Source organism: Syngnathoides biaculeatus, unplaced genomic scaffold, assembly GCF_019802595.1.
Source record: "Syngnathoides biaculeatus isolate LvHL_M unplaced genomic scaffold, ASM1980259v1 ctg104_pilon_pilon, whole genome shotgun sequence".
In the NCBI taxonomy this organism is placed as follows: Eukaryota; Metazoa; Chordata; class Actinopteri; order Syngnathiformes; family Syngnathidae; genus Syngnathoides; species Syngnathoides biaculeatus.
The window spans coordinates 1-20,754 of NW_026907419.1; the positions used below are offsets into that span (position 1 = coordinate 1).

Consider the following 20,754-nt stretch of genomic DNA (forward strand, 5'->3'; position numbering starts at 1 on the left):
AATGTATACAAAATTTTAAACATTGTAAAAATGATGTTTAAAACCCTGGCTGTCTAAATAACTCCTTTGTTGCCATTTTGCCGCGCAAGCACGTATGAGTCTCAGGGTTTATATTTATATATATATTATATTTATATATACACACACATAACCAAGAAAAACATGCATTGACGCATAGACCCTTTTTACACATATATGTAATTTAGTCTGTCTCCCTGGCCTCAAGGTCTGTGATTCATTGGCCTCCAGGAGATATCTCCGTTCGGACCTGTAAGACAAAGAGAAGACATGAGATTTCACGTTCCCCCTCGTCCCCGTGCGCGAGCGGAGGGGCGATTTCGGGTGAGGGCTGAATGGTGTGTGTGTGTGCCTGCGGACATCGACCCACCCTGCGCCACGCCATCGCACCCCCAGAAGCCTCGTGTAGGCCTGTGGCGCCTCCTGTACCGGGCGTGCGCCCAGTCCTCACATCTCCCAATACCGCCCAATCTTCCCGTTTTCCTCGTGTTTGGCAAGCAGCGGAATGTCTTTTTATAATTTTTATAAAGGCACCTGTTGTGCCTATTATACAAAGTCTATTCTGTACAGTCCAGGTGTCCTAATAAAGTGTTCAAGAACGTTTCTTGTCTTCATGAACAACCATCGTTTTATATATACACACTTGTTGCATAAATTTATACAAACATTACATCAGGTTTCTAACAGTGAAATCAGTCTGTGTATGTTAGCCAATGCGTTCTATGTGTGCTATACGTCAACGTTTAGCACACTGCTAACTTTCTAAACATTGATATTGCTAATCATGTTAAACACAAATCAGGGCAGGTGGCCAGATTCCGGTCCACCGACTTACATGCACCCGGTGGCTGCTACTAACGCGGATTTCTTTTTTTTTCATCCGAGCCCCAAAAACCCTTTGCAGTAGAGAAGTACCTCCTCGCATGCGCATTGTTCCGGACGCATCCTCCATACAGGAAGCCCTGACCCTCCTGACGGAGTTCTTCCTCTCTCGTCCTGCTCGGCATCCTTCCCACAGTCGCCATCTGGTGGGTCTGCAGAGGTACTGCCAGCCTCGAAGCATCAATTTTTTTTTTTTCCACCGCAGGCTCAAGTGAAGACAAACACCACAGTAGGTCCTAGACGGGGCAAGGAAATCACGGCATCCCGTAGGAAGCACTCCTACAATTTATACAAAATTTTAAACATTGTACAAATGATGTTTAAAACCCTGGCTGTCTAAATAACTCCTGTGTTGCCGTTTTGCCGCGCAAGCACGTATGAGTCTCAGGGGTATATATTAATATATATATATAATATATATATATATATATATATATTTATTATATATACACACATAACCAAGGAAAACATGCATTGACGCATAGACCCTTTTAACACATATATGTAGTTTAGTCTGTCTCCCTGGCCTCAAGGTCTGTGATTCACTGGCACCAGGAAATGTCTCCGTTCGGGCCTATAAGACAAAGAAGACATGAGATTTCGCTTTCCCCCTCCTCCTGTGCGCGCGAGGGGCGGATTCGGATTAGGGCGTGTGAAGGGGTGGGAGTGTGGTGTGTGTGTGTGTGTGCCTGCGGACATCGACCCACCCTGCGCCACGCCATCGTGCCCCCAGAAGCCTCGTGTAGGCCTGCGGCGCCTCCTGTACCGGGCGTCCGCCCAGTCCTCGTCACCCTCCCAATACCGCCCATCTTCCCGTTTTCCTCGTGTTCGGCAAGCAGCAGAATGTCTTTTTATAATTTTTATAAAGGCACCTGTTGTGCCTATGATAAGGTCTATTCTGTACAGTCCAGGTGTCCTAATCAAGTGTTCAAGATCGTTTCTTCTTCATGAACAACCATCGTTTTATATATACACACTTGTTTAAAACTTATACAAACATTACATCAGCTTTCTACAGTGAAATCAGTCTGTGTATGTTTGCAAATGCTAACGCGGATTTCTTTTTTTTTTATCCGAGCCCCAAAAAACCTTTGCAGCAGAGAAGTACCTCCCCGCATGCGCATTGTTCCGGACGGGTCGTCCATACAGAAGCCCCCTGACCCCTCCTGACGGAGAGTTCTTCCTCTCTCGTCCTGCTCGGCATCCTTCCCACAGTCGCCATCTGGTGGGTCTGCAGAGGTACTGCCAGCCTCGAAGCATCACTTTTTTTTTTTTTCCACCGCAGGCTCTAGTGAAGACAAACACCACAGTAGGTCCTAGACGGGGCAATGAAATCACGGCATCCCGTAGGAAGCACTTCTACAATGTATACAAAATTTTAAACATTGTACAAATGATGTTAAAAACCCTGGCTGTCTAAATAACTCCTGTGTGCGCATTTTGCCGCGCAAGCACGTATGAGTATCAGGTTTGTATATATATATATATATATTATATATATATATATATATATATATATTTATTATATATACACACACTAACCAAGAAAAACATGCATTGACGCATAGACCCTTTTATACACATATATGTAGTTTAGGCTGTCTCCTGGCCTCAAGGTCTGTGATTCACTGGCACCCAGGAAATGTCTCCGTTCGGGCCTATAAGACAAAGAAGACATGAGATTTCGCTTTCCCCCTCTCCCTGTGCGCGGAGGGGCGATTCGAGGTTAGGGCTGAAATGGTGTGTGTGGTGTGTGTGTGCCTGCGGACATCGACCCACCCTGCGCCACGCCATCGTGCCCCCAGAAGCCTCGTGTTGGCCTGCAACGCCTCCTGTACCGGGCGTCCGCTCAGTCCTCGTCACCCTCCCAATACCGCCCCATCTTCCCGTTTTCCTCGTGTTCGGCAAGCAGTAGAATGTCTTTTTATAATTTTTATAAAGGCACCTGTTGTGCCTATGATACAATCTATTCTGTACAGTCCAGGTGTCCTAATAAAGTGTTCAAGAACGTTTTTGTCTTCATGAACAACCATCGTTTTATATATACACACTTGTTTCATAAATTATATACAAACATTTCATCAGTTTCTAACAGTGAAATCAGTCTGTGTATGTTCGCCAATGCGTTCTATGTGTGCTATACGTCAACGTTTAGGCTATATGCTTAGCCTCTATCAATACGGAAGCACACTGCGAACTTTCTAAACATGATATTGATAATCATGTTAAACACAAATCAGGGCAGGTGGCCGGATTCCGGTCCACCGACTTACATGCACCCGGTGGCTGCTTCTAACGCGGATTTCTTTTTTTTATATCCGAGACCCAAAAACCCTTTGCAGCAGAGAAGTACCTCCTCGCATGCGCATTGTTCCGGACGGGTCCTCCATACAGGAAGCCCTAACCCCTCCTGACGGAGTTTTCCTCTCGTGTCCTGCTCGGCATCCTTCCCACAGTCGCCATCTGGTGGGTCTGCAGAGGTACTGCCAGCCTCGAAGCATCACTTTTTTTTTTTTTCACCGCAGGCTCTAGTGAAGACAAACACCACAGTAGGTCCTAGACGGGGCGCAATGAATGAAATCACGGAACCGTAGGAAGCACTTCTACAATATATACAACATTTTAAAACATTGTACAAATGATGATGTTTAAAACCCTGGCTGTCTAAATAACTCCTGTGTTGCCGTTTTGCCGCGCAAGCACGTATGAGTATCAGGGGTATATATATATATATATATATATATATATATATATATATATATATTTATATTTATTTATAAAAACACACACATAACCAAGAAAACATGCATTGACGCATAGACCCTTTTTTACACATATATGTAATTTAGTCTGTCTCCCTGGCCTCAAGGTCTGTGATTCATTGGCCTCCAGGAGATGTCTCCGTTCGGCGTGTAAGTAAGACAAAAGAAGACATGAGATTTCGCGTTCCCCCTCGTCCCTGTGCGCGCGGAGGGGCGATTTAGGGTGAGGGCTGGAATGGTGTGTGTGTGCCTGCGGACATCGACCCACCCCTGCGCCACGCCATCGCGCCCCCAGAAGCCTCGTGTAGGCCTGCGGCGCCCCCTGTACCGGGCGTCCGCCCAGTCCTCATCATCCTCCCAATACCGCCCCATCTTCCCGTTTTTCTCGTGTTTGGCAAGCAGCGGAATGTCTTTTTATAATTTTTATAAAGGCACCTGTTGTGCCTATTATACAAAGTCTATTCTGTACAGTCCAGGTGTCCTAATAAAGTGTTCAAGAACGTTTCTTGTCTTCATGAACAACCATCGTTTTATATATACACACTTGTTTCATAAATTTATACAAACATTACATCAGGTTTCTAACAATGAAATCAGTCTGTGTATGTTAGCCAACGCGTTCTATGTGTGGTATCCGTCAACGTTTAGCCTATATGCTTAGCCTCTATCAATACGGAAGCACACTGCTAACTTTCTAAACATTGATATTGCTAATTATGTTAAACACAAATCAGGGCAGGTGTCCGGATTCCGGTCCACCGACTTACATGCAACCGGTGGCTGCTCCTAACGCGGATTTCTTTTTTTTCATCCGAGCCCCAAAAACCCTTTGCAGCAGAGAAGTACCTCCTCGCATGCGCATTGTTCCGGACGGGTCCTCCATACAGGAAGCCCTGACCCCTCCTGACGGAGTTCTTCCTCTCTCGTCCTGCTCGGCATCCTTCCCACAGTCGCCATCTGGTGGGTCTGCAGAGGTACTGCCAGCCTCGAAGCATCACTTTTTTTTTTTTTTTCCACCGCAGGCTCTAGTGAAGACAAACACCACAGTAGGTCCTAGACGGGGCAATGAAATCACGGCATCCCGTAGGAAGCACTTCTACAATATATACAACATTTTAAACATTGTACAAATGATGTTTAAAACCCTGGCTGTCTAAAAACTCCTGTGTTGCCGTTTGCCGCGCAAGCACGTATGAGTATCAGGGTAGGATTATATATATATATATATATATATATATATATATATATATATATATTTATATTATTTATAAAAACACAACACATAACCAAGAAAACATGCATTGACGCATAGACCCTTTTTACACATATATGTAATTTAGTCTGTCTCCCTGGCCTCAAGGTCTGTGATTCATTGGCTCCAGGAAATGTCTCCGTTCGGGCCTATAAGACAAAGAAGACATGAGATTTCGCTTTCCCCCTCCTCCCTGTGCGCGCGGAGGGGCGATTTCGGGTTAGGGCTGAAATGGTGTGTGTGTGTGTGTGTGTGTGTGCCTGCGGACATCGACCCACCCTGCGCCACGCCATCGTGCGCCCCAAGAAGCCTCGTGTAGGCCTGCGGCGCCTCCTGTACCGGGCGTCCGCCCAGTCCTTGTCACCCTCCCAATACCGCCCCATCTTCCCGTTTTCCTAGTGTTCGGCAAGCAGTAGAATGTCTTTTTATAATTTTTATAAAGGCACCTGTTGTGCCTATGATACAGTCTATTCTGTACAGTCCAGGTGTCCTAAAAGTGTTCAAGATCGTTTCTTCTTCATGAACAACCATCGTTTTATATATACACACTTGTTCATAAATTATATAAAAACATTACATGAGTTTCTAACAATGAAATCAGTCTGTGTATGTTAGCCAACGTTCTATGTGTGCTATACGTCAACGTTTAGCCTATATGCTTAGCCTCTATCAATACGGAAGCACATTGCGAACTTTCTAAACATTGATATTGCTAATCATGTTAAACACAAATCAGGGCAGGTGGCCAGATTCCGGTCCACCGACTTACATGCACCCGGTGGCTGCTACTAACGCGGATTTCTTTTTTTTCATCCGAGCCCCAAAAACCCTTTGCAGCAGAGAAGTACCTCCTCGCATGCGCATCGTTCCGGACGGGTCGTCCAGACAGGAAGCCCTGACCCTTCCTGACGGAGTTCTTCCTCTCTTGTCCTGCTCGGCATCCTTCCCACAGTCGCCATCTGGTGGGTCTGCAGAGGTACTGCCAGCCTCGAAGCATCACTTTTTTTTTTTTTCCACCGCAGGCTCTAGTGAAGACAAACACCACAGTAGGTCCTAGACGGGGCAAGGAAATCACGGCAACCCGTAGGAAGCACTTCTACAATGTATACAAAATTTTAAACATTGTAAAAATGATGTTTAAAACCCTGGCTGTCTAAATAACTCCTTTGTTGCCGTTTTGCCGCGCAAGCACGTATGAGTCTCAGGTTTATATTTATATATATAATATATTTATATATACACACACATAACCAAGAAAACATGCATTGACGCATAGACCCTTTTTACACATATATGTAATTTAGTCTGTCTCCCTGGCCTCAAGGTCTGTGATCATTGGCCTCCAGGAGATGTCTCCGTTCGGGCTGTAAGACAAAGAAGACATGAGATTTCACGTTCCCCCTCGTCCCCGTGCGCGCGAGGGGCGATTCGGGTGAGGGCTGAATGGTGTGTGTGTGCATGCGGACATCGACCCACCCCTGCGCCACGCCATCGCACCCCCAGAAGAATCCTCGTGTAGGCCTGCGGCGCCTCCTGTACCGGGCGTCCGCCCAGTCCTCGTCACCCTCCCAATACCGCCCATCTTCCCGTTTTCCTCGTGTTCGGCAAGCAGCGGAATGTCTTTTATTATATTTTTATAAAGGCACCTGTTGTGCCTATGATACAGTCTATTCTGTACAGTCCAGGTGTCCTAATAAAGTGTTCAAGAACGTTTCTTGTCTTCATGAACAACCATCGTTTTATATATACACACTTGTTTCATAAATTTATACAAACATTACATCAGGTTTCTAACAATAAAATCAGTCTGTGTATGTTAGCCAACGCGTTCTATGTGTGCTATACGTCAATGTTTAGGCTATATGCTTAGCCTCTATCAATACGGAAGCACACTGCTAACTTTCTAAACATTGATATTGCTAATCATGTTAAACACAAATCAGGGCAGGTGTCCGGATTCCGGTCCACCGACTTACATGCACCCGGTGGCTGCGCCTAACGCGGATTTCTTTTTTTTCATCCGAGCCCCAAAAACCCTTTGCAGCAGAGAAGTACCTCCTCGCATGCGCATTGTTCCGGACGGGTCGTCCATACAGGAAGCCCTGACCCCTCCTGACGGAGTTCTTCCTCTCTCGTCCTGCTCGGCATCCTTCCCACAGTCGCCATCTGGTGGGTCTGCAGAGGTACTGCCAGCCTCGAAGCATCACTTTTTTTTTTTTTCCACCGCAGGCTCGAGTGAAGACAAACACCACAGTAGGTCCTAGACGGGGCAATGAAATCACGGCATCCCGTAGGAAGCACTTCTACAATGTATACAAAATTTTAAACATTGTACAAATGATGTTTAAAACCCTGGCTGTCTAAATAACTCCTGTGTTGCCGTTTTGCCGCGCAAGCACGTATGAGTATGGGTATCAGAGGTTTATATATATATATATATATATATTTATTATATATACACACACACATAACCAAGAAAACATGCATTGACGCATAGACCCTTTTATACACATATATGTAGTTTAGTCTGTCTCCCTGGCCTCAAGGTCTGTGATTCACTGGCACCAGGAAATGTCTCCGTTCGGGCCTATAAGACAAAGAAGACATGAGATTTCGCTTTCCCCCTCCTCCCTGTGCGCGCGAGGGGCGATTTCGGGTTAGGGCTGGAATGGTGTGTGTGTGTGTGCCTGCGGACATCGACCCACCCTGCGCCACGCCATCGTGCCCCCAGAAGCCTCGTGTAGGCCTGCGGCGCCTCCTGTACCGGGCGTCCGCCCAGTCCTCGTCACCCTCCCAATACCGCCCCATCTTCCCGTTTTCCTCGTGTTCGGCAAGCAGCAGAATGTCTTTTTATAATTTTTATAAAGGCACCTGTTGTGCCTATGATACAGTCTATTCTGTACAGTCCAGGTGTCCTAATCAAGTGTTCAAGATCGTTTCTTCTTCATGAACAACCATCGTTTTATATATACACACTTGTTTCATAAACTTATATAAAAACATTACATGAGGTTTCTAACAATGAAATCAGTCTGTGTATGTTAGCCAACGCGTTCTGTGTGCTATACGTCAACGTTTAGGCTATATGCTGAGCCTCTATCAATACAGAAGCACACTGCGAACTTTCTAAACATTGATATTGCTAATCATGTTAAACACAAATCAGGGCAGGTGGCCAGATTCCGGTCCACCGACTTACATGCACCCGGTGGCTGCTACTAACGCGGATTTCTTTTTTTTTATATCCGAGGCCCAAAAACCCTTTGCAGCAGAGAAGTACCTCCTCGCCTGCGCATCGTTCCGGACGGGTCCTCCATACATGAAGCCCTGACCCCTCCTGACGGAGTTTTTCCTCTCTTGTCCTGCTTGGCATCCTTCCCACAGTCGCCATCTGGTGGGTCTGCAGAGGTACTGCCAGCCTCGAAGCATCACTATTTTTTTTTTTTCCACCGCAGGCTCTAGTGAAGACAAACACCACAGTAGGTCCTAGACGGGGCAAGGAAATCACGGCAACCCGTAGGAAGCACTTCTACAATGTATACAAAATTTTAAACATTGTAAAAATGATGTTTAAAACCCTGGCTGTCTAAATAACTCCTTTGTTGCCATTTTGCCGCGCAAGCACGTATGAGTCTCAGGGTTTATATTTATATAATATATATTTATTATATATACATATACACAACCTAACCAAGAAAACATGCATTGACGCATAGACCCTTTTACACATATATGTAATTTAGTCTGTCTCCCTGGCCTCAAGGTCTGTGATTCATTGGCCTCCAGGAGATATCTCCGTTCGGGCCTGTAAGACAAAGAAGACATGAGATTTCACGTTCCCCCTCGTCCCCGTGCGCGCGGAGGGGCGATTTCGGGTGAGGGCTGAATGGTGTGTGTGTGCCTGCGGACATCGACCCACCCCTGCGCCACGCCATCGCACCCCCAGAAGCCTCGTGTAGGCCTGTGGCGCCTCCTGTACCGGGCGTGCGCCCAGTCCTCATCATCCTCCCAATACCGCCCAATCTTCCCGTTTTCCTCGTGTTTGGCAAGCAGCGGAATGTCTTTTTATAATTTTTATAAAGGCACCTGTTGTGCCTATTATACAAAGTCTATTTCTGTACAGTCCAGGTGTCCTAATAAAGTGTTCAAGAACGTTTATTGTCTTCATGAACAACCATCGTTTTATATATACACACTTGTTTCATAAATTTATACAAACATTACATCAGGTTTCTAACAATGAAATCAGTCTGTGTATGTTAGCCAATGCGTTCTATGTGTGCTATACGTCAACGTTTAGGCTATATGCTTAGCCTCTATCAATACGGAAGCACACTGCTAACTTTCTAAACATTGATATTGCTAATCATGTTAAACACAAATCAGGGCAGGTGTCCGGATTCCGGTCCACCGACTTCCATGCACCCGGTGGCTGCTCCTAACGCGGATTTCTTTTTTTTTCATCCGAGCCCCAAAAACCCTTTGCAGTAGAGAAGTACCTCCTCGCATGCGCATTGTTCCGGACGCGTCCTCCATACAGGAAGCCCTGACCCTCCTGACGGAGTTCTTCCTCTCTCGTCCTGCTCGGCATCCTTCCCACAGTCGCCATCTGGTGGGTCTGCAGAGGTACTGCCAGCCTCGAAGCATCAATTTTTTTTTTTCCACCGCAGGCTCAAGTGAAGACAAACACCACAGTAGGTCCTAGACGGGGCAAGGAAATCACGGCATCCCGTAGGAAGCACTCCTACAATTATACAAAATTTTAAACATTGTACAAATGATGTTTAAAACCCTGGCTGTCTAAATAAACTCCTGTGTTGCCGTTTTGCCGCGCAAGCACGTATGAGTCTCAGGGTTTATATATATATATATATATATATATATAATATATATTTTATTTATTTATATATACACACACATAACCAAGAAAACATGCATTGACGCATAGACCCTTTTATACACATATATGTAGTTTAGTCTGTCTCCCTGGCCTCAAGGTCTTTGATTCACTGGCACCCAGGAAATGTCTCCGTTCGGGCCTATAAGACAAAGAAGACATGAGATTTCGCTTTCCCCCTCCTCCCTGTGCGCGCGAGGGGCGATTTCGGGTTAGGGCTGGAAATGGTGTTGTGTGTGTGCCTGCGGACATCGACCCACCCTGCGCCACGCCATCGTGCCCCCAGAAGCCTCGTGTAGGCCTGCGGCGCCTCCTGTACCGGGGCGTCCGCCCAGTCCTCGTCACCCTCCCAATACCGCCCCATCTTCCCGTTTTCCTCGTGTTCGGCAAGCAGCAGAATGTCTTTTATAATTTTTATAAAGGCACCTGTTGTGCCTATGATACAGGTCTATCTGTACAGTCCAGGTGTCCTAATCAAAGTGTTCAAGATCGTTTCTTCTTCATGAACAACCATCGTTTTATATATACACACTTGTTTCATAAACTTATATAAAAATTACATGAGGTTTCTAACAATGAAATCAGTCTGTGTATGTTAGCCAATGCGTTCTATGTGTGCTATACGTCAATGTTAGGCTATATGCTTAGCCTCTATCAATACGGAAAGCACACTGCGAACTTTCTAAATTGATATGCTATCATGTAAACACAAAATAAGGGCAGGTGGCCAGATTCCGGTCCACCGACTTACATGCACGGGTGGCCTAAGCGGCTCCTAAACGTCGTCCTGATTGTTTTACGTCTATCCACGACGCCAATACAACCAACACCCATTGCACGCCTAGACGCGGATTTCTTTTTTTTCATCCGAGCCCAAAAACCCTTTGCAGCAGAGAAGTAACACCTCGCATGCGCATTGTTCCGGACGGGTGTCCATACAGGAAGCCCTGACCCCTCCTGACGGAGTTCTTCCTCTCTCGTCCTGCTCGGCATCCTTCCCACAGTCGCCATTCTGGTGGGTCTGCAGAGGTACTGCCAGCCTCGAAGCATCACTATTTTTTTTTTTCCACCGCAGGCTCGAGTGAAGACAAACACCACAGAAGGTCCTAGACGGGGCAAGGCAATGAAATCACAGCAATCCGTAGGGAAGCACTTCTACAATGTATACAAATTTTAAACATTGTACAAATGATGTTTAAAACCCTGGCTGTCTAAATAACTCCTGTGTTGCCCGTTTGCCGCGCAAGCACGTATGAGTATCAGGGTTTATATATATATATATATATATATATATATATAGATATATTATTATTATATATACACACACATAAACAAAGAAAACATGCATTGACGCATAGACCTTTTTATACACATATATGTAGTTTTAGTCTGTCTCCTGGCCTCAAGGTCTGTGATTCACTGGCACCCAGGGAATATCTCCGTTCGGGCCGTAAGACAAAGAAGACATGAGATTTCGCTTTCCCCCTCCTCCCTGTGCGCGCGAGGGGCGATTTCGGGGTAGGGTGGAATGGGTGTGTGTGTGTGGTGTGTGCTGCGGACATCGACCCACCCTGCGCCACGCCATCGTGCCCCCAGAAGCCTCGTGTAGGCCTGCGGCGCCTCTGTACCGGGCGTCCCGCCCAGTCCTCGTCATCCTCCCAATACCGCCCCATTTCCCGTTTTCCTCGTGTTGGCAAGCAGCGGAATGTCTTTTATAATTTTTATAAAGGCACCTGTTGTGCCTATTATACAAAGTCTATTCTGTACAGTCCAGGTGTCCTAATAAAGTGTTCAAGAACGTTTCTTGTCTTCGAACAAAGTAGACACTCGGTTTGTTTATATAAACACACTTTTCATAAATTTCTACAAACATTACATCAGGTTTCTAACAGTGAAATGAAGTCAGTCGTGTGTTAGCCAATGCGTTCTATGTGTGCTATACGTCAACGTTTAGGCTATATGCTTAGCCTCTATCAATACGGAAGCACACTGCTAACTTCTAAACATGATATTGCTAATCATGTTAAAACAAATCAGGGCAGGTGTCCGGATTCCGGTCCACCGACTTCCATGCACCCGGTGGCTGCTCCTAACGCGGATTTCTTTTTTTTCATCCGAGCCCCAAAAACCCTTTGCAGCAGAGAAGTACCTCCTCGCATGTGCATTGTTCCGGACGGGTCCTCCATACAGGAAGCCCTGACCCCTCCTGACGGAGTTCTTCCTCTCTCGTCCTGCTCGGCATCCTTCCCACAGTCGCCATCTGGTGGGTCTGCAGAGGTACTGCCAGACTCGAAGCATCGTTTTTTTTTTTTTTCCACCGCAGGCGCGGGTGAAGACAAACACCACAGTAGGTCCTAGACGGGGAAAGGAATTACGGCATCCCGTAGGAAGCACTCCTACAATATATACAATATTTTAAACAATGTACAAATGATGTTTAAAACCCTGGCTGTCTAAATAACTCCTGTGTTGCCGTTTTGCCGCGCAAGCACGTATGAGTCTCAGGGTTTAATATATATATATATATATATAACACACACACATAACCAAGAAAACATGCATTGACGCATAGACCCTTTTTTACACATATATGTAATTTAGTCTGTCTCCCTGGCCTCAAGGTCTGTGATTCATTGGCCTCCAGGAGATGTCTCCGTTCGGGCCTGTAAGACAAAGAAGACATGAGATTTCGCGTTCCCCCTCGTCCCCGTGCGCGTGGAGGGGCGATTTCGGGTGAGGGCTGGAATGGTGTGTGTGTGCCTGCGGACATCGACCCACCCTGCGCCACGCCATCGTGCCCCCAGAAGCCTCGTGTAGGCCTGTGGCGCCTCCTGTACCGGGCGTCCGCCCAGTCCTCGTCACCCTCCCAATACCGCCCCATCTTCCCGTTTTCCTCGTGTTCGGCAAGCATTAGAATGTCTTTTTATAATTTTTATAAAGGCACCTGTTGTGCCTATTATACAAAGTCTATTCTGTACAGTCCAGGTGTCCTAATAAAGTGTTCAAGAACGTTTCTTGTCTTCATGAACAACTATCGTTTTATATATACACACTTGTTTCATAAATTAATACAAACATTACATCAGGTTTCTAACAGTGAAATCAGTCTGTGTTTGTTAGCCAATGCGTTCTATACGTCAACGTTTAGCCTATATGCTTAGCCTCTATCAATACGGAAGCACACTGCTAACTTTCTAAACATTGATATTGCTAATCATGTGAAACACAAATCAGGGCAGGTGTCCGGATTCCGGTCCACAAACTTACATGCACCTGGTGGCTGCTCCTAACGCGGATTTTTTTTTTTTCATCCGAGCCCCAAAAACCCTTTGCAGCAGAGAAGTACCTCCTCGCATGCGCATTGTTCCGGACGGGTCGTCCATACAGGAAGCCCTGACCCCTCCTGACGGAGTTCTTCCTCTCTCGTCCTGCTCGGCATCCTTCCCACAGTCGCCATCTGGTGGGTCTGCAGAGGTACTGCCAGCCTCGAAGCATCACTTTTTTTTTTTTCCACCGCAGGCTCTAGTGAAGACAAACACCACAGTAGGTCCTAGACGGGGCAATGAAATCACGGCATCCCGTAGGAAGCACTTCTACAATGTATACAAAATTTTAAACATTGTACAAATGATGTTTAAAACCCTGGCTGTCTAAATAACTCCTGTGTTGCCGTTTTGCCGCGCAAGCACGTATGAGTATCAGGGTTTATATATATATATATATATATATATATTATATATATATATATATTATTATATATATACACACACATAACCAAGAAAACATGCATTGACGCAGAGACCCTTTTATACACATATATGTAGTTTAGGCTGTCTCCCTGGCCTCAAGGTCTGTGATTCACTGGCACCCAGGAAATGTCTCCGTTCGGGCCTATAAGACAAAGAAGACATGAGATTTCGCTTTCCCCCTCCTCCCTGTGCGCGCGGAGGGCAATTCAGGTTAGGCGTGAAATGGTGTGTGTGTGTGTGTGTGTGTGTGTGTGTGTGTGTGTGTGTGTGTGCTGCGGACATCGACCCACCCTGCGCCACGCCATCGTGCCCCCAGAAGCCTCGTGTAGGCCTGCGGCGCCTCCTGTACCGGGCGTCCGCCCAGTCCTCGTCACCCTCCCAATACCGCCCCATCTTCCCGTTTTCCTCGTGTTCGGCAAACCAGTAGAATGTCTTTTTATAATTTTTATAAAGGCACCTGTTGTGCCTATGATACAGTCTATTCTGTACAGTCCAGGTGTCCTAATCAAGTGTTCAAGATCGTTTCTTCTTCATGAACAACCATCGTTTTATATATACACATGTGTTCATAAACTTATATAAAAACATTACATCAGGTTTCTAACAATGAAATCAGTCTGTGTATGTTAGCCAACACGTTCTATGTGTGCTATACGTCAACGTTTAGGCTATATGCTGAGCCTCTATCAATACGGAAGCACACTGCGAACTTTCTAAACATTGATATTGATAATCATGTTAAACACAATTCAGGGCAGGTGGCCGGATTCCGGTCCACCGACTTACATGCACCCGGTGGCTGCTACTAACGCGGATTTCTTTTTTTTCATCCGAGCCCCAAAAACCCTTTGCAGCAGAGAAGTACCTCCTCGCATGCGCATTGTTCCGGACGGGTCCTCCATACAGGAAGCCCTGACCCCTCCTGACGGAGTCTTCCTCTCTCGTCCTGCTCGGCATCCTTCCCACAATCGCCATCTGGTGGGTCTGCAGAGGTACTGCCAGCCTCGAAGCATCACTTTTTTTTTTTTTTCCACCGCAGGCTCTAGTGAAGACAAACACCACAGTAGGTCCTAGACGGGGCAATGAAATCACGGCATCCCGTAGGAGGCACTTCAACAATGTATACAAAATTTTAAACATTGTACAAATGATGTTTAAAACCCTGGCTGTCTAAATAAACTCCTGTGTTGCCGTTTTGCCGCGCAAGCACGTATGAGTATCAGGGTTATATATATATATTATATATATATATATATATATATATATATATAGATATATATATAGATAGATATATATATATATATATATATATATATATATATATATTTATGATATACCACACATACCAAGAAAACATGCATTGATGCATAGACCCTTTTATACACATTTATGTAGTTTAGTCTGTCTCCCTGGCCTCAAGGTCTGTGATTCACTGGCACCCAGGAAATGTCTCCGTTCGGGCCTATAAGACAAAGAAGACATGAGATTTCGCTTTCCCCCTCCTCCCTGTGCGCGCGGAGGGGCGATTTCGGGTTAGGGCTGGAATGGTGTGTGTGGTGTGTGTGTGTGCCTGCGGACATCGACCCACCCTGCGCCACGCCATCGTGCCCCCAGAAGCCTCGTGTAGGCCTGCGGCGCCTCCTGTACCGGGCGTCCGCCCAGTCCTCGTCACCCTCCCTATACCGCCCCATCTTCCCGTTTTCCTCATGTTCGGCAAGCAGTAGAATCTCTTTTTATAATTTTTATAAAGGCACCTGTTGTGCCTATGATACAGTCTATTCTGTACAGTCCAGGTGTCCTAATCAAGTGTTCAAGATCGTTTCTTCTTCATGAACAACCATCGTTTTATATATACACACTTGTTTCATAAACTTATATAAAAACATTTTATGAGGTTTCTAACAATGAAATCAGTCTGTGTATGTTAGCCAATGCGTTCTATGTGTGCTATACGTCAATGTTTCGGCTATATGCTTAGCCTCTATCAATACGGAAGCACACTGCTAACTTTCTAAACATTGATATTGCTAATCATGTTAAACACAAATCAGGGCAGGTGTCCGGATTCCGGTCCACCGACTTACATGCACCCGGTGGCTGCTCCTAACGCGGATTTCTTTTTTTTCATCCGAGCCCCAAAAACCCTTTGCAGCAGAGAAGTACCTCCTCGCATGCGCATTGTTCCGGACGGGTCCTCCATACAGGAAGCCCTGACCCCTCCTGACGGAGTTCTTCCTCTCTCGTCCTGCTCGGCATCCTTCCCACAGTCGCCATCTGGTGGGTCTGCAGAGGTACTGCCAGCCTCGAAGCATCACTTTTTTTTTTTTCCACCGCAGGCTCTAGTGAAGACAAACACCACAGTAGGTCCTAGACGGGGCAATGAAATCACGGCATCCCGTAGGAAGCACTTCTACAATGTATACAAAATTTTAAACATTGTACAAATGATGTTTAAAACCCTGGCTGTCTAAATAACTCCTGTGTTGCCGTTTTGCCGCGCAAGCACGTATGAGTATCAGGGATTATATATATATATATATATTTATTTATGTATATACACACACATAACCAAGAAAACATGCATTGACGCATAGACCCTTTTATACACATATATGTAGTTTAGTCTGTCTCCCTGGCCTCAAGGTCTGTGATTCACTGGCACCCAGGAAATGTCTCCGTTCGGGCCTATAAGACAAAGAAGACATGAGATTTCGCTTTCCCCCTCCTCCCTGTGCGCGCGAGGGGCGATTTCGGGTTAGGGCTGGAATGGTGTGTGTGTGTGTGTGTGCCTGCGGACATCGACCCACCCTGCGCCACGCCATCGTGCCCCCAGAAGCCTCGTGTAGGCCTGCGGCGCCTCCTGTACCGGGCGTCCGCCCAGTCCTCGTCACCCTCCCAATACCGCCCCATCTTCCCGTTTTCCTCGTGTTCGGCAAGCAGCAGAATGTCTTTTTATAATTTTTATAAAGGCACCTGTTGTGCCTATGATACAGTCTATTCTGTACAGTCCAGGTGTCCTAATCAAGTGTTCAAGATCGTTTCTTCTTCATGAACAACCATCGTTTTATATATACACACTTGTTTCATAAACTTATATAAAAACATTACATCAGGTTTCTAACAATGAAATCAGTCTGTGTATGTTAGCCAACACGTTCTATGTGTGCTATACGTCAACGTTTAGGCGATATGCTGAGCCTCTATCAATACAGAAGCACACTGCGAACTTTCTAAACATTGATATTGCTAATCATGTTAAACACAAATCAGGGCAGGTGGCCAGATTCCGGTCCACCGACTTACATGCACCTGGTGGCTGCTCCTAACGCGGATTTCTTTTTTTTATATCCGAGGCCCAAAAACCCTTTGCAGCAGAGAAGTACCTCCTCGCCTGCGCATCGTTCCGGACGGGTCCTCCATACATGAAGCCCTGACCCCTCCTGACGGAGTTCTTTCCTCTCGTCCTGCTTGGCATCCTTCCCACAGTCGCCATCTGGTGGGTCTGCAGATGTACTGCCAGCCTCGAAGCATCACTATTTTTTTTTTTTCCACCGCAGGCTCGAGTGAAGACAAACACCACAGTAGGTCCTACACGGGGCAAGGAAATCACTGCAACCCGTAGGAAGCACTTCTACAATGTATACAAAATTTTAAACATTGTACAAATGATGTTTAAAACCCTGCCTGTCTAAATAACTCCTTTGTTGCCATTTTGCCGCGCAAGCACGTATGAGTCTCAGGGTTTATATTTATATATATATATATTATATTTATATATACACACACATAACCAAGAAAACATGCATTGACGCATAGACCCTTTTTACACATATATGTAATTTAGTCTGTCTCCCTGGCCTCAAGGTCTGTGATTCATTGGCCTCCAGGAGATGTCTCCGTTCGGGCCTGTAAGACAAAGAAGACATGAGATTTCGCGTTCCCCCTCGTCCCCGTGCGCGCGGAGGGGCGATTTCGGGTGAGGGCTGGAATGGTGTGTGTGTGCCTGCGGACATCGACCCACCCCTGCGCCACGCCATCGCGCCCCCAGAAGCCTCGTGTAGGCCTGCGGCGCCTCCTGTACCGGGCGTGCGCCCAGTCCTCATCATCCTCCCAATACCGCCCAATCTTCCCGTTTTCCTCGTGTTTGGCAAGCAGCGGAATGTCTTTTTATCATTTTTATAAAGGCACCTGTTGTGCCTATTATACAAAGTCTATTTCTGTACAGTCCAGGTGTCCTAATAAAGTGTTCACGAACGTTTCTTGTCTTCATGAACAACCATCGTTTTATATGTACACACTTGTTTCATAAATTTATACAAACATTACATCAGGTTTCTAACAATGTAATCAGTCTGTGTATGTTAGCCAACGCGTTCTTTGTGTGCTATACGTCAACGTTTAGGCTATATGCTTAGCCTCTGTCAATATGGAAGCACACTGCGAACTTTCTAAACATTGATATTGCTAATCATGTTAAACACAAATCAGGGCAGTTGGCCAGATTCCGGTCCACCGACTTACATGCACCCGGTGGCTGTTACTAATGCGGATTTCTTTTTTTTATATCCGAGGCCCAAAAACCCTTTGCAGCAGAGAAGTACCTCCTCGCATGCACATTGTTCCGGACGGGTCCTCCATACAGTAAGCCCTAACCCCTCCTGACGGAGTTTTTCCTCTCTCGTCCTGCTCGGCATCCTTCCAACAATCGCCATCTGGTGGGTCTGCAGAGGTACTGCCAGCCTCGAAGCATCACTTTTTTTTTTTTCCACCGCAGGCTCTAGTGAAGACAAACACCACAGTAGGTCCTAGACGGGGCAAGGAAATCACGGCATCCCGTAGGAAGCACTTCTACAATATATACAACATTTTAAACATTGTACAAATGATGTTTAAAACCCTGGCTGTCTAAATAACTCCTGTGTTGCCGTTTTGCCGCGCAAGCATGTATGAGTATCAGGGTTTATATATATAATAATATATATATATATATATATATATATATATATATATATATTTATATATATATAATTTATTTTATATACACACACATAACCAAGAAAACATGCATTGACGCATAGACCCTTTATACACATATATGTATTTAGTCTGTCTCCCTGGCCTCAAGGTCTGTGATTCACTGGCACCCAGGAAATGTCTCCGTTCGGGCCTATCAGACAAAGAAGACATGAGATTTCGCTTTCCCCCTCCTCCCTTTGCGCGCGAGGGGCGATTTCGGGTTAGGGCTGGAATGGTGTGTGTGTGTGTGTGTGTGCCTGCGGACATCGACCCACCCTGCGCCACGCCATCGTGCCCCCAGAAGACTCGTGTAGGCCTGCGGCGCCTCCTGTACCGGGCGTCCGCCCAGTCCTCGTCACCCTCCCAATACCGCCCAATCTTCCCGTTTTCCTCGTGTTCGGCAAGCAGCGGAATGTCTTTTTATAATTTTTATAAAGGCACCTGTTGTGCCTATGATACAGTCTATTCTGTACAGTCCAGGTGTCCTAATCAAGTGTTCAAGATCGTTTCTTCTTCATGAACAACCATCGTTTTATATATACACACTTGTTTCATAAAGTTATATAAAAACATTACATCAGGTTTCTAACAATGAAATCAGTCTGTGTATGTTAGCCAACACGTTCTATGTGTGCTATACATCAACGTTTAGGCTATATGCTGAGCCTCTATCAATACGGAAGCACACTGCGAACTTTCTAAACATTGATATTGCTAATCATGTTAAACACAAATCAGGGCAGGTGGCCAGATTCCGGTCCACCGACTTACATGCACCCGGTGGCTGCTACTAACGCGGATTTCTTTTTTTTATATCCGAGGCCCAAAAACCCTTTGCAGCAGAGAAGTACCTCCTCGCATGCGCATCGTTCCGGACGGGTCCTCCATACATGAAGCCCTGACCCCTCCTGACGGAGTTTTTCCTCTCTTGTCCTGCTTGGCATCCTTCCCACAGTCGCCATCTGGTGGGTCTGCAGAGGTACTGCCAGCCTCGAAGCATCACTATTTTTTTTTTTCCACCGCAGGCTCTAGTGAAGACAAACACCACAGTAGGTCCTAGACGGGGCAAGGAAATCACGGCAACCCGTAGGAAGCACTTCTACAATGTATACAAAATTTTAAACATTGTACAAATGATGTTTAAAACCCTGGCTGTCTAAATAACTCCTGTGTTGCCGTTTTGCCGCGCAAGCACGTATGAGTCTCAGGGTTTATATATATATATATATATATATATATATACACACACACATAACCAAGAAAACATGCATTGACGCATAGATCCTTTTTTACTATATATGTAATTTAGTCTGTCTCCCTGGCCTCAAGGTCTGTGATTCATTGGCCCCCAGGAGATGTCTCCGTTCGGGCCTGTAAGACAAATAAGACATGAGATTTCGCGTTTCCCCTCGTCCCCGTGCGCGCGGAGGGGCGATTTCGGTGAGCGCTGGAATGGTGTGTGTGTGTGTGCCTGCGGACATCGACCCCCCCTGTGCCACCCCATCGCGCTCCAGAAGCCGTGTAGGCCTGCGGCGCCTCCTGTACTGGGCGTCCGCCCAGTCCTCATCATCCTCCCAATACCGCCCCATCTTCCCGTTTTCCTCGTGTTCGGCAAGCAGCGGAATGTCTTTTTATAATTTTTATAAAGGCACCTGTTGTGCCTATTATACAAAGTCTATTCTGTACAGTCCAGGTGTCCTAATAAAGTGTTCAAGAACGTTTCTTGTCTTCATGAACAACCATCGTTTTATATATACACACTTGTTTCATAAATTTATACAAACATTACATCAGGTTTCTAACAGTGAAATCAGTCTGTGTATGTTAGCCAATGCGTTCTATACGTCAACGTTTAGCCTATATGCTTAGCCTCTATCAATACGGAAGCACACTGCTAACTTTCTAAACATTGATATTGCTAATCATGTTAAACACAAATCAGGGCAGGTGTCCGGATTCCGGTCCACCGACTTACATGCACCCGGTGGCTGCTCCTAACGCGGATTTCTTTTTTTTTCATCCGAGCCCCAAAAACCCTTTGCAGCAGAGAAGTACCTCCTCGCATGCGCATTGTTCCGGACGGGTCGTCCATACAGGAAGCCCTGACCCCTCCTGACGGAAATCTTCCTCTCTCGTCCTGCTCGGCATCCTTCCCACAGTCGCCATCTGGTGGGTCTG

The 20,754-nt window shown here is 46.0% G+C and overlaps 1 protein-coding gene across 26 annotated transcripts in view; it reads right to left on the minus strand.

Moving 5' to 3' along the window:
- Positions 1-477: 477 nt before the first annotated feature.
- LOC133497105 (uncharacterized) overlaps positions 478-20,754 on the minus strand; it is a 38,349-nt gene continuing 18,072 nt past the window's right edge. Inside the window, exons 1-8 of one of the 26 annotated variants that reach the window (XM_061813292.1) lie at positions 20,586-20,738; positions 19,348-19,380; positions 15,724-15,899; positions 13,158-13,333; positions 12,427-12,474; positions 5,684-5,939; positions 4,430-4,687; positions 478-1,136 (exon numbers count right to left, since the gene is read on the minus strand). In XM_061813292.1, coding sequence (XP_061669276.1) covers positions 873-1,136; positions 4,430-4,687; positions 5,684-5,939; positions 12,427-12,474; positions 13,158-13,333; positions 15,724-15,834 — 1,113 coding nt within the window. In that variant the 5' untranslated portion in view covers positions 15,835-15,899; positions 19,348-19,380; positions 20,586-20,738 and the 3' untranslated portion in view covers positions 478-872. The other 25 variants (XM_061813270.1, XM_061813291.1, XM_061813279.1 and 22 more) reach the window with 25 other exon arrangements.